General features: G+C 44.5%; 3 protein-coding genes and 1 long non-coding RNA gene across 8 annotated transcripts; 3 read left to right on the plus strand and 1 right to left on the minus strand.

Annotated features, from left to right (window-relative positions):
* The first annotated feature begins 993 nt into the window (after positions 1 to 993).
* On the plus strand, positions 994 to 11,370 carry LOC119328261. 4 transcript variants are annotated; one of them, XR_005158899.1, is made up of 13 exons: positions 994 to 1,396; positions 1,742 to 1,874; positions 2,953 to 3,016; positions 3,210 to 3,299; positions 3,395 to 3,487; positions 3,588 to 3,695; positions 3,794 to 3,841; positions 3,944 to 4,081; positions 4,267 to 4,656; positions 4,753 to 4,857; positions 4,944 to 5,093; positions 10,548 to 10,932; positions 11,008 to 11,370. XR_005158899.1 is itself a non-coding variant. In XM_037601278.1 (13 exons), exons 3-12 carry the CDS (start codon positions 2,959 to 2,961, stop codon positions 10,886 to 10,888), a joined length of 1,209 nt encoding a protein of 402 aa, XP_037457175.1. In that variant the 5' UTR covers positions 994 to 1,396; positions 1,742 to 1,874; positions 2,953 to 2,958; the 3' UTR covers positions 10,889 to 10,932; positions 11,008 to 11,370. The 4 variants fall into 4 exon arrangements, 3 of the variants coding, with proteins under 3 accessions (XP_037457175.1, XP_037457173.1, XP_037457174.1); XM_037601278.1 differs by having other exon boundaries at positions 10,860 to 10,932; XM_037601276.1 differs by having other exon boundaries at positions 10,548 to 11,370.
* LOC119328264 lies at positions 1,453 to 3,404 on the minus strand. Its single transcript, XR_005158900.1, has 2 exons — positions 2,358 to 3,404; positions 1,453 to 2,057 (listed from the first exon to the last, which is right to left on the minus strand). It is a non-coding gene; the product is annotated as an uncharacterized LOC119328264 (long non-coding RNA).
* A 685-nt stretch (positions 11,371 to 12,055) lies between the features above and the next one.
* LOC119328263 lies at positions 12,056 to 13,906 on the plus strand. The gene is made up of 5 exons (XM_037601279.1): positions 12,056 to 12,760; positions 12,854 to 13,127; positions 13,203 to 13,305; positions 13,395 to 13,594; positions 13,685 to 13,906. Exons 1-5 carry the CDS (start codon positions 12,623 to 12,625, stop codon positions 13,783 to 13,785), a joined length of 816 nt encoding a protein of 271 aa, XP_037457176.1. The 5' UTR covers positions 12,056 to 12,622; the 3' UTR covers positions 13,786 to 13,906.
* Positions 13,907 to 18,736: 4,830 nt separating this feature from the next.
* On the plus strand, positions 18,737 to 21,482 carry LOC119329112. Of its 2 annotated transcripts, XM_037602112.1 has the most exons (3): positions 18,737 to 20,312; positions 20,383 to 20,636; positions 21,247 to 21,482. In XM_037602112.1, exons 1-3 carry the CDS (start codon positions 19,971 to 19,973, stop codon positions 21,272 to 21,274), a joined length of 624 nt encoding a protein of 207 aa, XP_037458009.1. In that variant the 5' UTR covers positions 18,737 to 19,970; the 3' UTR covers positions 21,275 to 21,482. The 2 variants fall into 2 exon arrangements, 1 of the variants encoding a protein (XP_037458009.1); XR_005159296.1 differs by having other exon boundaries at positions 18,737 to 20,636; positions 21,089 to 21,482.
* Positions 21,483 to 23,336: the final 1,854 nt, after the last annotated feature.

Here is a 23,336-nt window from a genome sequence, read left to right on the forward strand (position 1 = left end):
AGCCGCGCACCGAAACCGGAGGAATAGTTTCTTAGAATAGCAGGTACCCTTCTCGTTGGAGCCCAGTTGCCGCTTGCCAGTACTATATTTCCTTATTTTTTCCACCTCAAATGCCGTTTGTGAAAGCCGGTAAACGGAGCTCCGGTTATCCTGTACGGACGGGCCATCATCACCCAGTTACGTCCTCCGTCAACACGTCAGGCGGACCCATTTCTGTACATGCGGCAGTATTTCTACCATCCATAAATGCAGATGAAACGTGAGGCTGCACCATTGGTCCATATAACGGGAGTAGGCGAGCTCGTGCGCTCTTTCGCCACTCTCGGTAGATATATATGTACTAGCACATATGACGATGCGTTGTAACGGGGTAATAAAGACATAGACATTATTTTATTGGCAAACTTGATGACAATACCTGTATGAATTTCGTACAACTTTTACTAATATATCTTTAGCTAAATAGAAAATGCATATAACATTAACATCTTTCAATACTGCAAGGTTTGGGAAGTGACGTGCAAATTTATGTGAATGACTTTTTATGAATTGAAGTAGCTAAGGATTAATAATGGGAAATTTATAAAAAACATATCTTCTGTTCTGAGCAATCATGAATAATTTACACTGAAATTAGTTGATGTCAGATTTGCAAGTGGCCTAAAAAGCAGCCTAATGCCTCATGCGTATTGTTGCTCAAGTGAACAATGCACAAATTCTTTACTTTCGCCGAATTCCATTTGATCATGTACAAGCAAGGCACATCTGATATTACTCAAGCACAGGTTCAACAATATTGTTTATTTAATGTTTATCATGTAATATGCATCCATTTTTCGCCAAGCCCCCATCTGCTCTTTATATCTCTATTTCTAATGGAGCAGTTGGTATTCTCGGCCGTTCAATTTTCGTCCCACCTCCCCTAGTTTTTTTTGGTACTTCGTCCCACCTCCCGCGACCCACCGATCCCCTGCTACTTCCCTCCCAACCGGTAAAAAAACGTCAAGTTACAACGCCGTGTGAACCGTGACGGTTCAGCGATAGAAAAACGACCTAAAAAATCTACTACGGTTAACCTACGAAATTACACCTGATAGTACGATCCGAGACAGAACCCCTAGCACCCGAAAATCGTCGTGCCCTCGATGCACTTGCCCGTCGCCGTCATTCGTCCCTATCGTCCCTTTCTACACGCAGCTTCCGTCCCAGCCGCTCATCCCTTGTCCGCCGTCACCGCCGGTCAATCCCTTCGACGCCGCCATCCGAGTGCAAATACAGGAAGATCCCGTATCATCCGTCGCTGATCATCGGATCTGGACAGGCGATTGCAAAGTCATGAGGATCCCGCATGATCCCTCTGAGTGCCCATGATATGGACCGGCGTGGGACGAAACAGGTTGGGCGTTTATGTAATTTAACCCTTACAAATCCTATTGCTAACCCTTACAAATCTGGATCTATACTCCTGTTCACTCCTCGCCAGGTTGATTGAGAATCTGGAATTGAAAAATACAAGTTCCGTCACCATTCAATCACTCTGAAAAAGGAAATTTACACCTAACTGCCGAATATGATGAGGCCATATCTGCTTTGGTCAATTTGTCAGTCCCAAATTCATTACTATTTTTATGTGAATGCTTGCAGGTGGTGAGTCATCTCTTTGCCCGGGGTCAGTAGAAGCATCAAGTGGCAATAGTCATCTCTTTTACTTGCACATAACTGACACCCAGTTTTCTTGCAGCTGATTTCTACTCTAGGAGTTTGGGGCTAGTGACGGCCCTCGGAGACGGTGTCATCAGTAGCAGCATCTGCCAAGGATCTCGAGTCTGCAGCTCACAACCGGATCACATGCAAAAAGTGACACAAACAAAAAGGTAGTTACGACACTTGAATCTAATAGGTTCCATGCAGTAGTCAAGGTTTGTATGCCAAAAGGAAGAATGACATTGGTGACCATCAGATAGTTGTAATGTATTAAGTCCAACTATAGTAAACCATACGGTAGAGTTGAACCTTCAATATGGATGACCTGAAGCTTCAGTACTATAATAAACCATCTGTGTGAAGTGAATCAAAACAAATGAAAAATAAACTACTTATAATATGAACTGATCCATAACAAATAATAAACCATATATGGTTGAGCTGAAGATTCGCAAAACCTAATGCATGAAAGGAACAGAAGTAGTACTATAGTAGGTGCAAGTGGCATATCTACTTGTTTCACCAAAGATCACAGGAACCGGCTCTTTCGCCATGCCAGGAAGTTCTTTCGATCATTAGGATGCTATATATATCCAAGCCCTAGGTAGTTACTTAAAAGTGCATGAGTATGCCAGTTAAGTGTGTCTGATAACCTTGTTGAGATGATTTTGAGCTTGGGGAGCACCCTGATCTCGAGTTTGCATCTCACATCTGCAGAAGATCTCGAGTTTGCAGCTCACAACAGGATCACATGAAAAAAGTGACACAAGTAAACCATCAGTCTGAAGAGAAACGATACAACTGACCAATAAACTACTTATACTATGATATGATAAGGTTGATCTGAAGCTTCGCAAAGCCTAATGCATTAACTCAACAGTAGGAGTACTATAGTAGGTGCAAGTTGCATATCTACAGGTTTGACCAAAGATCACAGGAACCTGCTCTTTTGCCGTGCCATCAAGTTCTGATGATCATTTGGATGCTATATATATCCAAGCCCTTAGTGATTAAATAACAACATAACAAATAAAAACTGATGCTAGAAGATTGATTGCAAGCATGCTTTTTTACTGTATAATATCATGAAAAGGGTTTTCTTCGTGGAAATACAGCAGTATGACCAAATGATGAATGTATACGGTCCACAGATAAATGATCAAAGAGAACATCTAGCAGAGTTGAAGCCTCATCCGAACTTCACTTCAGACATAGGTCATTAATTGTCAGTAATCTGTACTTACATAGGTGCGTATGGGTAATTCAAGAAGCAAGGCGGTTGATCAGCAACCAGAAGAGGACGTTACTACGGGTAAGCTGCATTTCTATGAGAAAGTACTACACATAGGTTATTCGCAATCTTTTATTATCATGTTTTGCAGGCCTTAAAAGCGTGATAACCGTTGAAGATAATACTACGGGCATGCTTATACCTATCATAATGTGCTACACATGAGTTCTCTGCATTTCTGATATTCACATGCTTAATGCATAATGCTTTCTAGACCTTACAAGCTCTATAATAGTTGAAGATAACAATGCAAGCATCATACATGTATCTCAAAACATTGGGGAAAATTCAGCTACTGTTCCAGGTATAATGCTCGTGTGAATATTGTTGGGAATGTTGCCATGTAGATACGACGTTTATATCATTGGCCTTATATTCATCCTGGTTATAACTCAATAGATGGATCAATGTCGTTTTCGGATGGAGAGCACAATGAGGCTTGCTTCACAGCTCCGAGTATACTGAATTTGGATTTTAGCACAAATCAAGATGGTACTCACTCAGCCGCATTACATCTACCAAGATTCTTATAAACATATATTGTCGCCTATATACCATTGATTTTCTTTTCCTACTGGTTATAACTCTACAGATGGAACAAGTCCGCTACGGATTAAAGACCATCATGATGGTTCGTTGTTGGGTTCCAATAATCTAACTCTCGATTGTGGCACAAATGTAGATGGCCACAATAGTATTGGTACTGACTCGTTCATATTTCAAATGACATTAGTGCACTTATGGGAATTCACTTTCATTTACAACATACCACACTTTTTTCATATTGGTATACTATAGGCGGTGAACCTCCAAACGATGATATCGATGGTGCGACAAAGCTAACAGGTATTCCCACTCATGCTTATCTAACATCCATATTGACCTGACGTACAGATGGTGCGACAAAGCATTATGGGCTTTGTGTTTTATACTTTTGACATGATGCAGACGACATCAGATCCATAGATCTAAGTCATATAACAAATGAACACCTCAACACACAAAGGCGTGCAGCTTATCATAAGAAAAAAGTACAAGACAATGTGTTGTTGCAGGAGGTTCAACAGCCCTGCTTGTCGAAATCTGGTAAGTTGTTTAACTGCAGGTTGCTCCTCTCCCACTCTACAATGTGTTTTTGCGGCATTCAAGATTTGGATCTGTTTTCTTTTATTTTGTGTCAATGTGATCTACATGAGTTTTTAAACATAATCGAGCTACATGCATTGACGGTTTTTATTCACTAACTACCATATTTTTAATTCATCTTCTAGACCAGAGGGAACTTAACAATGCGTGGAGGCGGGAATCTTATCGAATTAGCAAGACAAATGGTTTGAAAAAACAACAAGTCGATGGCCACATTGTTCAACGTCGTACCCTAGGTGATATCACGAATGTCCGTCAACCTACACATGTGATCTCGGGTACATCAATTACTCATTGTTTATCAATTTTCATGCGTGGCGTCCCCTTGGTATATCATAAAAGATTACTGACCTACCATGTTGAATCAGAGGACAACAATGTCACCAAAGAGAATGTGGCAATAACCGAAGAAGATCGCAAAAGAGATCATAGAAACGCCCTCAGGAGAGCATCTTATCGGAGGAAAAAAGATCAGGGTCTCCAAGAAAATAATCTCCGCACCCTTAATTTAACTGGTAAGAATTAAATGTTCTAAACATTATCTTTAGTATCTTCAAGTCATGACTTAACCATTAAATTATGTGTATGTTTTATTAACCATGTTTAACCAGACAACCCAACTAGCTCCGCCTATACAACATTATCGCATACTGATTCAGCATTTACTGCTACAACTACGGAGACATCTTGTCTGGTTAATGACAATGATCTACATGGTAACTACCTTGTGAATAAGATGTCATCAATGTGGTCAGATTATCTTTTACTCACTACATTTGAAATATGTCCTCAATGACACCAGACGTTGACGAGAATATACTTGAAGAAACAAATCATATAACCGAGGAAGATCGCAAGAGAGATCATAGAAATGCTCTTAGGAGAGCATCTTATCGGAGGAAAAAGGATAAGATATTAGCAGATGAAAATCTACGGCCACTATCTAATTCAGGTAAATATGGTTGTTATTAATGCACGGTGCATACCATCTGTTATAAGATGCTTTAGTTACACGTTGACTGATAAATAATTGTTGCCGTAGAACCAACTTAATATAATTGATGCACAAAGCGTACCGTCATATGCTTGATCTTAATGCAAATTATTTATATTCGAGTACGAGAATAATGTTCTGATATTCATTAGTCACTAAAACAAAATTGTCCTAATGATGCTTGCGCACTTTTTTTGCATTAAGCCACCGCTGATAGCCCTAACTATACAGACTCGTTGCATGATGATGCAACATTACCCCCTCCATCATTAGACGCCTCCGGTGTTACCCATGATAACGAGCGAGCTAAGAGGATACAGAGAAACTCTCGTAGCCGAGCATGTTATCAGAAGAAAAATGAGGAACTAACGATTGATGATAGAGAGGATTTGAATGAAAAGATACGTAAGAAGCGCATGCAACGCCAGAAAAGCATGTCGGTGATTGAGAAGGGGCACTCAAGTGCTCAAAGGAAGGCCTGTTATGCTAAAGGGAAAAACACCCCGTGCAAAGAATCCCTCGCACTCCCACGTCCAGACATTACTAACTCAACATCTGATAGTCTCGCAATACCCCTCGATCGGGCTGTCGAAGATGATTCATCGGATGGCGACCCTCCCCCGGTCATGCCGAATTACGGTGTTTGCACCAATGGTATGTAATTTCTTTTGTTTGGTTCTGTTGCTCATTCTCATCAACCTTGTTCTGACATGATGCGGTCTTTGTCCCATTCTCCGCAACGTTAATGCAGACGACATCGATGTGTTCCCAGGGCCCATCATGGGCGATGAGCCGACACCAGCCGAATTAATGGATGAGGAGTACTACATGTATCGCGACCAAGGTATGGTCAACTCGGAAATTGGAAGGCGTGGAGCTTTATTGTAATTGTAGTACTATGTGAATATTATTTTGATGATCATGTTTCAACAAATGCCTGTAGGATCCGATAATGACACATTCGAGGATGACGCGGATGCGAGCATGTCGTCTGTTATACCTAGCGAGGTTGATCCATTAGACTATGTGTACACAAACATACCGGACAACACCCACATCCTGAAGCTCGACGCAAACTGCAAACACTGCAAGGCCAGAAAGTTTGTGTCTGAGACTGACGGATTCTGCTGTCGTAATGGACAGACCGAGCTTAAACAACCGGAACCAATCCCAGAGCTTATGAGGCTATGGTCCAGCATGGATGCAGATTCTAGACATTTTCGTGAGAACATACGGTTCTTCAACGGGCATTTCGCCTTCACAACCCTTGGCCTCAACCTTGATGAGAACTACACAAACATGAAGTCTGGGGTGTACACATTCCGGGCACACGGAACCATCTACCACAATGTGCATTCTTTCGGGCCTAGCTCACGTCCAGAACATCTGCAGTTGTACTTCTATGATGACGACCCAACCATAACTCATCGTAAGGAGGCCACTAAGCAATTAGACCAAGATGTCGTGAAGAAGTTAGTAGACATACTTAAAGAAAACCCGTACTCCCAGCAATTTAGGAGTTTGGGTGCACACAAGGACAACCTTGATGATTATAGGATAGACCTAAACACCGATAAGAGGCTTGACCAAAGAAAATATAATAGACCATTGTCATCTGAGGTTGCTGCAATTTGTGTTGAGGGCAGCGACCTGGCAAAAAGGTTTGACCGGAGGATAACACTTTGTGGTAACAACAATGAAAGGCATAGTATACGCGTGTCATCTGGAGCATATGACCCGTTGTCTTATCCCCTATTCTATCCAAGGGGGGAACTAGGTTGGCATCCGAAACTACTTAAACGTAATGTTCCGGAGGAGGCTATACTACATCCTCAACTGGTCCATGATGATGAGGAGGATGCAGGTATGACGTCTGTGTCCCTTTTTGGTTCAAATAATAAATTATTTCTCAAATACGTCGTCATTTTGATGCTATTCCATCATGTGCAGAGGGTAATAGCAGGTTGTGCGTCTCTGTCAGAGACTACTACTGTTATATGCTGCAAACACGGCCTGCAATCTTCAATCCCATACTCTGTGGAGCACGCCTGCTGCAGCAATGGGCGGTCGACATGTACGTTAAGATTGAGAGTTGTTGGTTGAGGTGGTACAGGAAGAACCAGACGCAGATTCGTGCCGACTTGTATAAAGGAGTTGTTGATGCCATCACTTCGGGGGAGACGCGAGCAAGCGCTGTTGGGGTTAGAATAGTGCTCCCTGGAACATACCCTGGTGGCGACCGCGACATGAAGAAGAGGCATATGGATGCCATGGCAATTGTCCATACATACGGGAAGCCTGACATCTTCCTCACCATGACTTGCAACCCTAAGTGGGAAGAGATAACGAATGAGTTGCTGCCTGGTCAGACGGCGCAAGACCGACCTGATATTGTGGCTCGTGTGTTCTATGGCAAACTAGAGCACATGAAATACATGTTGTTCAAGAAGCAGATCCCGGGTGCTGTAGTCGCTTACGTATACGTAGTCGAGTTCCAAAAAAGGGGCCTCCCCCACGCACATTTTTTGTTGATCATGGACTCAACATATAAGCTTATCGTCCCGGAGCAGTATGACCGACTCATTTCCGCGGAGCTCCCAGACAAGCAAAAGTATCCGGAATTGTATGCAATGGTGGTAAAACATATGATGCACGGACCATGCGGTGCTCTCAACCCGAAGAATGTTTGCATGCAAGAAAACGGTTGCAAGTGCAGATATCCACGGCCGTTCAGTGAAAACACAGCACAGGGGAAGGACTCATACCCAGTTTATCGACGGAGAGACGATGGAAGACGTGCTAAGGTCCGAGGGAAGATGTTGGACAATAGATGGGTTGTGCCTTATAACCCATACCTACTGCGGATGTTCAATTGCCACATCAACGTTGAGGTCTGCTCTAGCATAAAGGCCGTCAAATATCTTTACAAGTACATTTACAAGGGCCATGATAAGGCTTCTTTCAGCATCGATCAGCCCGACGCCGATGGTAACATTGATGAGATCAAGAGATACGTTGACGCAAGGTGGGTCACCCCTCCGGAGGCTATGTGGAGGATATTTGGCTTCCCACTTTGCGCCAATTACCCGCCTGTCTTGTAGTTGCCCCTTCATCTCCCGAATATGCACAGGGTTGCATTCAATGCGCAGACTGACTTGAAGAATGTTGTCGCCTCCGAAGATGCTTCAAAATCCATGTTAACGGAGTATTTCAAGGCTAACCAGGAACACCCTCGGGCTAGGCATATATTGTACAAGGATTTTCCCGAAAGCTTTACGTGGCAGAAGAAAAAAAGTATTGGAAGCCGCGGGTCGAGCGTTTTCAAATTGGGCGCATAGTGTCTGCCAATCCTGCCGAGGGGGAGCGATACTACCTGCGTGTGTTGCTTAACCATGTTACGGGCAAAATATCCTTCGTAGACTTGCTCACCGTGGACGGCATGCTATGTGGGAGCTTTAGAGAGGCTGCTGAAAGGTTGGGACTCATCGAGGCAGACAACACGCTCGACGACTGTCTTAATGAGGCTGAGCAGTGGGCGATGCCATGTTCACTTAGGAGGCTCTTCGCAACCATCTTGGTGCACTGCGAGCCAGGCGACGTGCGTGGTCTATGGGATCGGCACTTCGAGCCTATGTCAGATGACTATCGTCGATCACGCACGTCCCCTAACGAGGTGGAGCACATGGTGTTGCTTGACATTAGGGGTATGTTGTAGTCCATGGGTAAAGACATTGTTGATTTCGCTCTTCCAAGCATAGATGATGCGTTTGACCCAACAAAGGGCGAGGCAAGAGAGGTTATCGAGGAATCAACCGTTGAGTTTGACATGGATGACACAAAATTGGCATCTTCACTGAACATGGAGCAGAGGGCCGCATACGATGAGATACTAGGGGCTGTTAAACGCGGTGATGGGGGTGTATTCTTTGTTGATGGCCCTGGAGGTACAGGGAAGAGCTTCCTATATAGGGCGATGCTTGCCAAGGTGAGGAGCCAGGGCAAGATTGGTATCGCTACCGCGACGTCCGGCATCACCGCTTCTATCATGCCTGGCGGCAGGACTGCCCACTCAAGATTCAAGATCCCATTGAGTTGCGATGATGGAGCCTCGTGCAGCTTCACCAAGCAGAGTGGGACCGCCAAGCTACTACGGATGGCCTCATTGATACTATGGGACGAGGCCAGCATGACTAAGCGACAAGCGGTTGAGGCATTGGACAATAGCATGCGCGACATCATGGGAATACACGACCGACCCTTTGGAGGAAAGACTGTTGTTTTTGGCGGGGACTTTAGGCAGGTTCTTCCGGTCGTCAGAAGGGGGTCGCGGGGCCAGATAATTGATGCAACCCTCCGCAGTTCTCATCTATGGAAGGGTATGCGACAGCTTTGGCTCATCACCAACATGAGGGCTCATAATGACACGTGGTTTGTCGATTACTTGCTAAGGGTCGGCAATGGCACTGAGGATGTCAACGATCAAGGCAGCATAGTACTCCCTGAAGATATTTGTCTGCCGTCTACAGGCGAGGTTGATGACCTGGAGAAGCTTATTGACCACGTATTTCCGAGTCTAGACGACAACATGGCTGATTCGAATTACATGACATCTCGAGCTATCCTTTCCACAACAAACGACAATGTAGACAAGATAAACATCCGCATGATAGAGCGTTTTCATGGAGATGAAGTAATCTACCATAGCTTTGACAGTGCGGAGGATGACCCATATGGCTACTATGCTCAGGAGTTTCTGAATGGATTGACTCCTAATGGTCTTCCTCCGCATGCTCTCAAGCTAAAGCTGAACTGCCGTGTCATACTTCTAAGGAACATTGATCCAGCTAATGGACTGTGTAATGGCACTAGGCTTGTTGTTAGAGGTTTTGAGAGGAACACCATTGATGCAGAAATCGTGATTGGACAACACGCTGGCAGGAGGGTCTTCCTTCCTCGAATACCTCTCTGCCCATCTGAAAATGACATGTTTCCATTCAAGTTTAAGAGGAAGCAATTTCCAATAAGGCTTAGCTTTGCTATGACCATTAACAAGGCTCAAGGGCAGACCATCCCGATTGTTGGTGTCTACCTACCCAATCCCGTGTTCTCACATGGTCAGCTCTATGTTGCTTTGCCTCGAGCCACCGCGAAGAGAAACATAAAGATACTCATTCAGAAGGAAAAGCCGAAGGAGAAGGCCAACAAGCATAAGGACAATACAAAGAAGCGAAAAAGAATGACCGTGTCCTTACTGACCTCGATGAAGAACATCGTATACAAGGAAGTCCTTACAGGCTGAAGACCTTAATACCAAGGCAGGTTTTGTAATGACAGGGCAATTACTCTTGCGATTGTCAAGACATGCTGTAATTCGTTTTTCTACATGTAACTTTTTATTTGTTATTTTGATAGCTGGAGGTATACTCGATCAACTTGAGCTACGCAATGCAGTTCAATAATCAGCCGTCGTATTGGCACCATCATCGCGCTTATGGTTTTTCTACTATCGTTTTTTATGGCAATGTACATGTCACACAACGTAGTATTTAGTGTGTAATATGTGATCCAGATCTAATGATTGGCCTGCTAAATACCTTGGACATGCAATGAACTTTTTGAATTAAGGCAAGTTATCATAACCGTTCTTATTTTTTTGGTAATTTGATACTATGCTTGACTGTAAATTTATTGGTGTCCTTATTATCTATCTATTATTCTGAACAGAGTGGCTCCTGGTGCCGCCACGCCTTTGATCTCCTCCGCCAATCCACTACGATCCTACTAATCCGTGTTACAGGTTCGTTCATTTTCATCCATTGTTTTTCTCAAATCGATCAGAACATAGTGGCTTTTCTGGATCTGCACTTTTCAGGCAGGGAGGCCGACGCGGGTGTGGGATTGCTGGTTTATGCTGCTCCGTATGGCAGATAGAGCGTGTGTCTGTGAGAAAGGCGCAAGGGCCAGAGCAGCTCTATACATGTGTGTAATTTTGATGCCGACGAGCAGCAGCAGCCAGGCCTCACGTGTTGAGAGAGATAGAGAGATGAGCTATAATTTTTAAATACTGAATGATCCCACTGATCTGTTGCTTCTGCTAATGCATTAGCATAGAGCATTTGCCTAATTACGTTGCTGCTAATGCATACGCATAAATAGACAACAGTATGTTGTTTGCTAGCTATCGGAGCGTGTACTTCTACTATTATTACGAGACGTGCTCTACTATTGTTTCTCATTTGTACGTATGTGTGTCATTAAGACAGTCGTGATGAAAAAGAATAAACACTATTCTCCCATAGTGTAATTATATTATTTGATATAGATGATGATCGTACAATTATGTGTTAGGCATGATATATGTGAAAAACACTAAAATTGTCTATTATCCCATAGCTACGCACGGGCATTTACCTATATCATAATTATATATATCATCAAGGGAATGGAAAATTAAAATATAATATAATTAATTAATATATTAATGTGAATATCAGAAAGGTTAATAAATATCCATAAAAAAGAAAGTCTGTTTTTCAAAGGCAAGTGATAAATCAGATTCGTTTTCATAGGCAAGTGATCATAATGTGAATCAAACTGAAGATCATGGACCGATTTTGATATGTATGTTTCCTTGATTAATAATCAATATTTAATAGGTTGCCGAATATTACATATCTGAATATAGATATGTCACCAACGGGTGCCTAGCCAGCCAAAAACAAAATTTCATCACTATTTCATTTCCCCGCTGCCCACAAATTTTCTATAGAGGAACAGTCATCTCCTACACGACGACCATGGTGATCTCATATGGATCGATCACATCTAAGAGGGTGGCGGCGCCGCCGCTAGCTCCTGTCATCAATCAACTCATCTCCCCTCCGATGGACAGGCAAGATAGAATAATCTTTTAGTACGTCTATTTGACATCACTATATAATGGGTTTTTTCTTGAAATAATCACCATTGTTTTGCCAATTGTTCTTTTATCTAAAAAGATGGAGCACATGGGATATACTAGAACATAGTAATAGGCTTGGCGACCAAATCGTCTATTGTCGGCTTGTTTTCATCTTGTATATTAGTTAAAACTAGATGGACAGTAAGTCTGAATTACATAAAAAAAATTCATCGTGTACAAACCAGATGTAGCAAGCACTAACACAATCACCTGAGTATATTTATATTTGATTAGCATTCATTTATATAGTTTTTTAAGCTAATAGATTGATGGTCTGGCTGTAATCTCATTGGGGTTGTTTCTTATAACCATTGGGTACTGCATGTTTACAAAACCATTTTTATCCCATATGCAATAGTTCTGATTGCAAGAAGAAAACAAATAAGCAGAACATGAATAATATATATAATTTTGGCATGATTAGTGTTGGGTAATTAGAATGTTATGCTCCTTGTCTGCTAAATTCTATGCTCCCCTTGGAAAATAATTTTACCTGATCCTTTTGTTTTTTTATACGCACAGGAACATGGATTTTCATCGCGTCCAAATGGAACACATATATCATAATTGCTGGATTATTCAAGCTAGGGTCATGTGGAAGGCTCACGTAAAAGAGAATGGCATGGGAAACTTGTACCTTCAGTGCATACTACTCGATCGGCATGTAAGAATACTTTATAGCCCATATTTTTTAAATATAATTTTGATAAACATGTTTTTTTGCTCATTGTTGTATTGTTTCTTGAAAATATATTAGGGATCAAAGATGGAAGCGATTGCATTCAACAGCCAGGCAATCCGTTTCAACAGCGTGCTAGAAACCGGTAGGACCAATGATTTCAATCGCGTCGGGTTCAACCCCACAGAAATGCCAGATGGACATTTCTGGTACCTAGCCATGGACTTTGTCACCACACTAAGTTCTACGACCGAGGTTACGATGTCGGCGCAGCAGATAACGTCGACAATTTGCCCACCGTGCTTCCCACAGTTTGGAGAAATCTTTGAGCTATGGGACAAAACCATCACAGGTGCATCATTTAGTTAGTTGTTTTTGCATATTACTCCGTACAACTCAGAGTCTCATTGTGATTTCAAATTTGCAGATGTGGTTGCTATCCTTGCCTATGTTGGTCAGATAGAATTTAAGTGGGATTCAATATATAGGCGCCGCGTCCCTTCCCTCGAGATTGGACTCATGAACTTTCAGTAAGCGCCAATTATAATATGAGATTATTATATGCTTCTTTTTGTAATTCTATTGTTGCAATGATACTCACATTTGTATTTGTTTGTAGACAGCAGATAATTTTCTTACGTGTACGTGAAGAGCACGTTGGGCCTCACTTCTGGCATTTGCAATACACTGACAATCTGTTCGAGAAGTTTGCTGTAACTTACATACAGGTAAATCAGAGGCAGCGTTGCTTGCAAACTATGAGGGAGAGCACATTCTTCTTCTCTTCCAATATTATTGATGATCATCATTATCTACAAGGTAGGGGCTGTGTTATATTTTAAATTTGTTCTCAATATATTTTTCCTGTAATACTATGTCACTACTATATAACACTGATTGTTATCGTAGATATCCATGAAGCCAGCCTGATGACACTTGATGAAACACATGCGTACGTCAATCGTGTTATTCAAGGTAGGAACAATGGACGTCAGAAGTATCACAGCTGAAATTAGAGCATCCTTGAGGGTTTTGAACGAATGACTATACTGATGCATATTCAAATGTCGCAAATAAATGGCTTGTACAGTTTTGTTATGGATCGAATTGAGAATTATCATTTTGGCATTATGATTAATGTATTATACGTCTTTCATCTTACGCCGTCGTCCTTTGTCCGTCTCTCCCCCACCATTCCTTTTTTCACACAAGCCAGGAAAAGAAACAGCACACGCACGCAACAGTTTTTTTTGGAATAACTAAGTAAGTCCTCTTCCCCTCGTGCGATCCCAACACAAGCATGATCCTGGGATAACAACACGCGCACCCACGCCTCCGCCGACGCATGCTTGCCCCCATCCGCCAGAGTCCTCTGGTCCATGTTCTCCCTCTCTTATCCCTCCTCCATTTATGCCTTATCGATCCTAACACGATGGTGCGCGCATGGCGTGCATGTAAGGATTATGTTCCAGTTGTAATATATATCAATCAATAGTTGCTTCATTTTTTCCTTTACGACTTTTATTTTTCTCAAGACTATGAGCATTATAAACTCTTACTTGATCTTTAAAGATTTGCGGGAATAAAAGGCCAATGTTAGGTGTTTTATGCACTATTATATTGTGACAATACTCACTACTGCTCTATTTTATTGATCAAGTGAACTATAGACACAAATGGGTATGTGTGGATATTTATTTCTAGAAGGCGTCCTATGTGTATCTCTAGGGCTTAACTAGATGTGTCCTACTAAAATATTTGGTTTTGTACAATTGTAAATTGATTCTTCTCGTTGGGATTGATAAAAAAAACTATTCAATCGGAAGATATTATTTCACTCAGAACAATCTGAGAATGATCTGATACGTCCCCAAGATCTGATACATCCACAATTTCCCCTAATTAGAAACGTTTGGCATTAATTAAATGGATTTCGATTTATGGAAGGCAATATTAAGTCTCCATAAATATCTCTATACACGGCCTGAACCTCCTAATTCCCTACCCACCCCAGTTTGCATATATTACATCAGGAATAACCAAACACTCACGTGTTTTCGGTCACCGATGGAGACGATCATTGGAAGCACTGCGCCCCTAGGGGTTGCTGTGCCCACGTCCCTGGAGGGTGCTGTCCCCGAGACCCAAGAGGTTGTGCCTGTCGTGGTTCTAACTCTGACAGTGATGTAGGGGGTGAATATGGAGAGGCTAGATCTTAGCTATTGGGAAGTTGTTACACGCGAGGTTTACGAGTTCTGGCCCTTCTTAGAGGAAGTAATAGCCCTACGTCTCGGAGCCCGAAGGCGGTCGACTGGATTATGCGTGTATGGATACAGGGGTGCGAACCCTTCATACTGAGGAGGGGGGTGGCTTATATAGAGTTCGCCGGACCCCTCCCGCCCTCAGTAATGCAGGGTTTAAGGTACATTTAAGGTTGGGCGTTTCTGGTAACGTCCCTAATAAAGTGCTATAATGATCATAAAGACTACTTAACAGCCGACCGTTTGCCTGCGGAGTGACTTTAGGTCTCCTGGCAGTCGAGTGGTTGGCTTCATGGTCGAGTGATAGCTTCTTGGTCGAGTGTCTTGAACCCGTCGAGTGGGATACCTTCAAGTCGATTGAAAGGTGACTTCTCCTAGGATGTCCTAGGGTAGGACTCTTTGGTCAGGTCCATGTCCCTACCCTAGGTACATGTCTTCATCATTAGCCCCCGAATGGATCGAGGTTAGAGCGGGGAAAGAGTTGGAGATCTTTCCGACTGGTTCTTCGGGCTATGTGAGCGCCTCGTTTTGGGTCAATCGTCACGGATGACGTTGCCAACCTTTTTCAGTCGCCTTGATCCATTCCAGGCCTTTCGCCGAGTGAATTTCTTTGTTTGTGACATACCGAGCGCCGGCGCGATCGGGGTCTTCTGTTTTGACAAGTTGTTTTGTGGCCCGCGGATGTCGCGGGATTCGGATTTTGGGAAGTGCGCGGGACGGGAGCGGCCGCAGTAATCGGAAGCGATAAAGCGGAAGCTCCTCGATCCCCGCGTCGTCTTTTTCGCCACGTACTGCGCGCGCGTCTGCTGCGGGATTTGACTGGATAGCCTGGGCCTACCAGTCAGCCACTCGGAAGCGGTCCCTTATAAATCGCCGGCTCGGGGTTTCCAAGCAGTGCGCTCTATTCTCCTCCTTTCTTCCGCCTCTCCCCCTTCGCAAGTCCCTCCGCCACCTCCGTTCCCGCCCCAACGCAGCAGGCCCGTGCGAGACTTCGCCGGCGACGATGACGAAGAGCAAGACCTCCGCTCTGGAGCGCGCGAAGAAGGCGGCGGCGGCGGGGAAAGGGAAGAGGTCAGCTCGGGGTGGATCTTCCTCTAGGACCGCTCTGCCCAAAGGTTGGATCCAGGGCGACTGGATGCCATCGGTGCTCCAGCAAGAGGATCTCGACGATATGGTCGAGGGGGGAGTCATTCCCCACGAAGCTGCGCGTCTTCCAGGGGGAGAGATCGAACCTCAACCCCGCGACGGTGAGTGCGTGCTCCTAGCCACCCACATCGGCCGAGGGTTTTCTCTGCCGCCCCATCCTTTCTTCCGGAGTTTCCTGAATTTCTTCGGAGCGCAGCTCCACCACTTCACTCCCAACTCCATTGTCTACCTTGCTGCTTTCATCTCCATGTGTGAGGCTTTCTTGGGTTGTCGACCCCATTGGGGACTCTTCAAACACATCTTTACCTGCCATTCTCAATCGGTCAAGAAGGCTAAGTCGAGTGACGAGAGGACGCAGGTGATCCAGCTGTGCGGGGGCCTGGTGATCCGGACGAGGGGGAAGAGCTGTTTTCCATCTATCACCTTCCCGGAGTCGGTCCGTGGCTGGCAGTCGACCTGGTTCTACTGCAAGGACGAGGCGACCCCAGGACAGTCGACTGGTCTTCCTCTTTTTTCCCTCGACCGAGCCGAGAAGCCTGCCTCTCTGAAAGTCGCGCCGGAGGAAAAGGCCCAAGTCAAGGTGCTGGCAGGTCGAGTGGTTGAGCTTGTCCGTGAGGGTGTGACTGGTATGGACCTGCTGGAGGTCTTCCTTCAAAGGCGCATCCAACCGCTCCAGGCCCGCGACCACCCGATGTGGCTGTATTCGGGTCTTGATGACACCACTCGGGTCCACCCGGAGGAGGTCACCGACGAGATGGTGGAGGGGTGGCTGTCGAGCATCACGGGGAACAAAGACAACCCCCGAGGATCCAGGAGGGTAACCCCTCTCGACAACTCGTATGAGGTGGACCAGGTATGTCTTTGTGCTCCCGACTGATATCTTGTCTTCTGCATTGGTCTTCTTTGAATAAGTCGATTGACCTTCGTCTTGTCTGTTGTTTTCCAGGCGACCACCGAGATGTACTCGACGCCCAACGGGGCACAGGGGTCGACTGAGGAAGGGGAGGCGAGCGGAGGCGAGAGCGGGGACGACCAAGGCGAGTGGGAGTCCGACGGTGAGGGAGAGGGAGGCGACGACATCTTCTCCAGCGAAGGGGAGGAGGAGGAGGTTGAACCCCCCCGCCCGGAGGGGCGATCCAAGCTCACCCACGATCCAGCGCGGGAACGTGGCAAGGCGACTGCTCCTGTTGGGAAGTCGTCGAAACGCCCTCGGACCTCTTCTCCTCCGCCGACTGGGAAGGCTCCCAAGCATCCACGAGCGACGCCATCCAAGCCGCCCAAGGCTCTGCCCAAGATGAAGATAGCTGTTCCTATCATTTCTGGGTAATAATAAGATTTGCTTTCCTTTGTCGACCGTGGACGGATCCTTGGTCGATTCACTGAACCAACTGATTGACTTTCGAAATTTGCAGCGGTGCTACTTCTGAGGTCTCCGCCAGGAACGACGACCAAGAGATGGAGGACGCTGTTACCTCCAACCCTGGTACGATTGCTGACGTCCTGCCTTTGAGTCGACTGAACCTTTATTGCTACTCTGGTCGATTGAATGTTTTCCTTGTAGCTCCTCCTCATGTTATTGACCTCCCGGATGACGACGACGACGATCTGTTGAGAGTGAGGAGGCACAAGAGGGCGTCGGCTGACAAGACCCCCCAATCCGCTCCGGCGTCCGAGGCCGTGGCTCGGGATGGTGGTGACACCACTCGGGCTTCTGTGACCTTCGCCGTTCCTCTGGCGAGTGCGCGGCCCTCGGCGTCAACTGCGGATCCACCTTCGCTTTTTGCTGCGTACCCCGTCCCTGAGGACCAAGCGGCTGCTGCAAAGGAGGCTATACGCCAGGCGGGGATCATGATGGAGCAAGTGAAGATGGCTCGGGAGGCCAGCCAAGCAGCCTATGACGCGAGTTCGGCTCTTCAGAGCAACGTCCAGGTCAGTCGACTCGACACTTGGTCTGTTATGATATGCTGTTTGAAGAGTCTCTTTTTCGAAGATCTTTTGTATCTGTATCTGTACACCCACTGGGTGTGTCTGCCAATCCTTTGGACGAGTGGGGGCACGCTAAGTGCACCCACTGGGTATAGTCCCCGAGACTACGGTGGACTGCTGGCAGTCGACTGTAGTCTTTACATTGTGTTGCTGTAGCTGTATTTCTTCGCTCGGTTTGGTCGGGCCAGGTCGCGTGGAATTGTATCCGGTCGACTGCGGCAGTCGACTTTATTTTTTTGGTCGAACCAGTGGGGGCACGCTGAGTGCACCCACTGGGTGTAGTCCCCGAGACTACTGTCGAATGTTTTTGATTCGGTTGTGGTCTTAGAAACGTCATCATTGTCTCTTAGTTACTCGGAAGCAACTTATCTTGGACGTCTGTCGACTGATTTTCCTTTTTACAGAAATCTTGCGAACTTGTAGCTCGCTATACTGAGTTGGAGAATCAGCAGATCCAGCTCAACCTTAACTTGAAGCTTGCTCAGGAGAATTTGAGGAAGGCGCAAGAAGAAGCGAAAGGTATGGCTGGTGAGGTTCTCTATTCTTAACGGGTGGCTTTTCTTTCTTGTCCATTCTTGATGTTGGTTCCACTCGACGCGCCACAGATAAACTGGAGGAAGCTCTGAAGAAGAAGGACCAAGACCTTGCAGAGGCACAGAAGGAGGCCTCAAGCAAAACGAAGCTTGCAGAGGAGAAATTGGCTTCGGTCGGAGCTCTTGAACAGGAGAACTCCAGACTGAAAACCGCTCTCGAGACAGCTAATCGAGATGCCAGTCGACTGAAGAAGGAGAAGATGGCTCTGCACAACAAGGCGGGTGAGCTGGTGGGGAAGGTAAAAGATCTGGAAACACGTTGTTCATGTTTTAACTTATCTATATAATATTTTAGGGGTAGGAATATTTTTGTTATTAAGCTACTCTAATGGAACCACATCTTTTTCTAACATATAATATAGTGGAGAATAACTTGTGTACGCTGCTGAAAATTATTTCTATTAGGAAATGAACAATGGAAACATGCACAGATAGAAGGATATGGGGCACCTTCCATCTGCCTGAGTGACCATGTCCTGTCATACTTTAATGCCTACGATGTTGAAAATCAGGTGGAATCAAAAGTTTCTTTATTATTTGGCTTTCAAAGATGGAAGTTGCCTTATTATTTGGAAGGCAATAAAGTCACAAAGATGCAGCTGTCAAACAGGATGTGATCCCTTCATATAACCTTTGACGAGCTCCTGTTTGAACACCCATCCCTGTCTTCACCAATTTCCGATCACTCACCACTCTCATCAATGGAGGTTGTGCACGAAGCAATGGAAGTTCAGGTCGGACCACAAGAGGCTTTGCCCGCCCCTCAGGAGGCTGCTGCCAATGCAAATGCCCTAGCAGATACCGTTGACTATATTTTTCAATCTATCACTGCTGAACAAGACGATGAGGCACTAAAGTAAGTTGTATTGCTCTGTCTATTACTTGGTTTCAATATGCATGGTTTCTGATTGCATATATTTGATTAATTACTGCACAATACATTATTTTATTGCCCCATAGCAACACAAAGGCATTCGCCTATGTAATGAATAAGTTATTTGGTTATCATGGGCCTACATTATTAAATAACTATTATTGATACGTGTTAATTGTCTGATACACTTTTTTACCTATGGTACATGTGGCATATGGTACATAAAAAAATCTACCAGATTATCAAAAAGGAGTTAGGATGTTTTTAATTAAATAATTTTTTTCACTGATCTTTACTATACAAAAGAGTTAGACAATACGTGATGTTTTTTGGTAATGATTGGTCTGCATTTTTTGGCCAGCACAATTTGGATTAGAAGCGAACGACCGTATCGGATTGAAATCACCCTACGGATGCTCCAGGAAACAATTTTGCTTCTTGGGCAAATTCATCCCGAATGCTTCAATCTTGCAGTTCGTAAACTTGCGAGTGCTGAAGTAGAGACCACTGCAGGTACAAGAATGCTTGCAAACAGACATTTTTTCAACTTGCAGTTTCATTCTCAGGCACGGGCCCTCAGACACTCTTGGATGGATCAAGAAACACGCACCGCAGTGCTGATTGACAATGTCGTTGTCCGGCCGTTTCCTAAATATGATGTGTTCAACTCTAACATTGTAAGAGACTCATTCTAAACATTTATTTTGCTTATTATATTAGCTACTAACATGTGTCTATTTATCGTAGTATCTACTACCATTTGTTTCGGTGGATTCTTCATACAGACTTCTTGTAGTCAACATGGGAAGTAGGAGGGTTCTCCCAATTGATCCATGTATCGACGCCTATGGTGGACCATACAGCTTTCATAGCACTGAAACGAGGAAAGAAATCACAATGTTGAAGCAAGAGTCCAACAATGTGTTGCAGCTGAGGATCCCTGGTTGGAATACCAACCTCATGGACTGGTCAATATGCGGGAAATCTTCTACCGGCAGGCGGTAATATTCTAAATTGATCACATACATTATAAACACACCGTTATAGTTTTAGGGGGTGTTTGTTTCCAGGACTTTTTTGTGTAGTGACTAGAAAAAGTCCCTCTTAGAGACTTTTTTACCAAACGGGAGGGACTTTTTAGGGACTAAACTAGGCATTTGGGACTAAATGAAGAAGACTCGCAAGGAGAGTCTTTATGGGACTTCTCCAACAATACCCCTCCATGCACCCATTGGTCCGCCACCCCATGGTGTTGTTTGATTGTTATTTTTTTATATACTAGGGGCAACATAGTCATTTAATAACCTCTAGGAAGGGACTAGGGACTTTTAGTCTCTGGAAACAAACAGGGAAGGACCTTTTAGGAACTAGGGACTTTTTAGTTGGGACTAGAAAAAGTCTTAGGACTAGAAAACCAAACACCACCTTAATATAGTAACTTTTTTTGTAACAGCAAAGACTCCGCTTTCCTTGTCCTACAGGAGATGGCCCACTAGAATGGTACTACTCATTCTGGTAGGATGACCACTCACGTAAATACACAATAATAATGTTTGTCGTTCAATATATTTTATAGCAAATTTTTAAATTATTTTTTTCCATCTTTTATAGGATTCAATACAGCTCAGAAAGAACGTGATGGTTCAGATGCTGACGATCAAAAACAATGAAGCAGCTGGAAACATACCGGCTGAAATTATAGCGGCCTTGAGTGTTTTAGACTACTGAATATGGTCCGATGCACATTCATATGTCAGTCTTAAATGGCTATTACAGCTTTGTTAGGGATCGATGGTCTGATGCATGCAGATATGCCAATAATATATTCCTATACTTCAGATTTGTTATGGATCGATCTGATAATTACTTTTTTTATATGAATACTTAGATAATAACTTAATGGGGTCTTCTATAGACGTATGTTCACAAATTTTAAAATGTTTTGGTATAATCAAACTATTCAAACTTTATGGTGTTTTGGTATTATTGAAGTTTGGTTTTATTACCATATTGTTGGATTATTAATTGATTTTGTTGCTACGTCATGAACGAATCATTCGGTTGTCTGCCATGAATGAGCAGTTAGCCCCATTTGGTAAGCTGTACAGGGGTAATAGGGCTTGCCGCTAGATGAGATGAGTCGCCAGGGTTTAATGTTTTTCCTAAACTAGCAAATGCATGTGCGTGCACAGGATATTTACATCCTTCGGCGGCAGCATTGTGCCTCCAACATTTTCTGCACCTACTGTCATTTTCCTCGAAGAGGTACAAAGCGGAAATCGTCACATCTATCAAAGCCCGCATCCAGCTCAAAAACCCCTATCACTTCCGTCACATCTATCAAAGCCCGCATCCAGCTCAAAAACCCCTATCACTTCCTCTACCGTTGAATTCTAGACACGCTAACATCGTGTAGAACATTCAAATAATATTAAAAATACATTGGGCTGACACATTAGTAAGTTAATATCTATACTACTATTAACCACAAGAACATTTTCTTATCTATAACCACCCCATTATGTGTACCAAGATTAATTGGTGCCATCAGATTATCCCACTTAATGATATCTAACGGCCTAAAACAGAGGTTAGGATTGCACGTAGCAATTAATTGACGGTCTATACTCTGCCGAGCGGAAGAATATTCCCCCGCCGTGCTACGCTCCATTCACGAAAAATGAAGCCGAGGATCACTCCCCTTGCCGATCTTCCCGAGATCCCCGTGCCCCTCTCCCTCTCGCTGCTCTTTCCCTCAAAACCCCCACTGGTTTCCAGCGCCTCCAACCGCAACTAACTCTCGCCCCCACCGCTTAGGTCACCTACGGCAAACCGAAGAAGGATGTGGAGGCGGACGTGGGTTAGATATTGATCATGAGTGTCTTGGACGTCGACGAGCGGTCGTTGATGGCGTGGGGGTGGCGCATTAGGAGTTCTCCTTCTTCCTCCTTTATCCTATTGCACTCGCTTGCCGGCACCATGCGCCTCTCCCTCGCCCTTTGCTCTGACCTCTGCCACGCTAGGAATTTGAGATCAGCAGGAATACTGTAAGGAAGAAGAGAACGAGCAAGAAGCCGAGGTAGTGGGTACGGCATCCGGGTCGAGAGTAGGTCTTAGCCACGCTTCATGGTGCAGGTGAATATAAATTCAGCCATTGCCTCGGACAGGCTTCGTTCTGTCGGCCGCGCGGTCAGAGAGCATATGGCTGGATCTTTCTCTACTGTAAAATAACTAGATTAGGATCATGTTTTGTCAGGCATACCATCATATTCCAAATGAAGAACACCAGTGGAGATAGTGCCAGCTTATAAAAAGATCATAGCCAATACAATTGCTTGTAGTGGCTTCTGGTGGAGAGTAGGGGATGAGGATCTGCTGCAGAGGAGGGAGCAGATCTGCTTGATGAGAGGTTACAGAGAAGGAGGAGGATGTGTGTGTGGATTGGGGGTTGTTTCTCTCCCTCTCTTTCCCCCCTTTTACTTGTTGGCGCCAACAGCATCTCTGTTTCCCACCAGAAGACTGTTTCCCGCCTAAAACTACTTCCCTGCCTGGCTGGCAAGCTCAAGGCGTCCAATGAAGTCACGAACTATATATTTGGCAATACGAACTATATGTAACTATCACATCAATGCCTACTTAGCAACATCAGCACTAAAATAAAAGCATTTGTCGTAAATCATAGGGTGATGGAAAGTATGTAC

Source organism: Triticum dicoccoides, chromosome 7A (genome assembly GCF_002162155.2).
Source record: "Triticum dicoccoides isolate Atlit2015 ecotype Zavitan chromosome 7A, WEW_v2.0, whole genome shotgun sequence".
Taxonomy (NCBI): domain Eukaryota; kingdom Viridiplantae; phylum Streptophyta; class Magnoliopsida; order Poales; family Poaceae; genus Triticum; species Triticum dicoccoides.

Bases quoted from the DNA above. Each gene is read 5' to 3' on its own strand.
- LOC119329112 (XM_037602112.1), top strand. From the start codon at position 19,971: ATGATTGGTCTGCATTTTTTGGCCAGCACAATTTGGATTAGAAGCGAA. The intron at 20,313-20,382 runs GTAAGAGACTCA...TATTTATCGTAG, and splicing joins ATGTGTTCAACTCTAACATT to TATCTACTACCATTTGTTTC. The intron at 20,637-21,246 runs GTAATATTCTAA...CATCTTTTATAG, and splicing joins AAATCTTCTACCGGCAGGCG to GATTCAATACAGCTCAGAAA.
- LOC119328263 (XM_037601279.1), top strand. From the start codon at position 12,623: ATGGATTTTCATCGCGTCCAAATGGAACACATATATCATAATTGCTGG. The intron at 13,306-13,394 runs GTAAGCGCCAAT...ATTTGTTTGTAG, and splicing joins ATTGGACTCATGAACTTTCA to ACAGCAGATAATTTTCTTAC. The intron at 13,595-13,684 runs GTAGGGGCTGTG...TTGTTATCGTAG, and splicing joins TGATCATCATTATCTACAAG to ATATCCATGAAGCCAGCCTG.
- LOC119328261 (XM_037601276.1), top strand. From the start codon at position 2,959: ATGGGTAATTCAAGAAGCAAGGCGGTTGATCAGCAACCAGAAGAGGAC. The intron at 3,696-3,793 runs GTACTGACTCGT...GGTATACTATAG, and splicing joins AGATGGCCACAATAGTATTG to GCGGTGAACCTCCAAACGAT. The intron at 4,858-4,943 runs GTAACTACCTTG...CAATGACACCAG, and splicing joins TAATGACAATGATCTACATG to ACGTTGACGAGAATATACTT.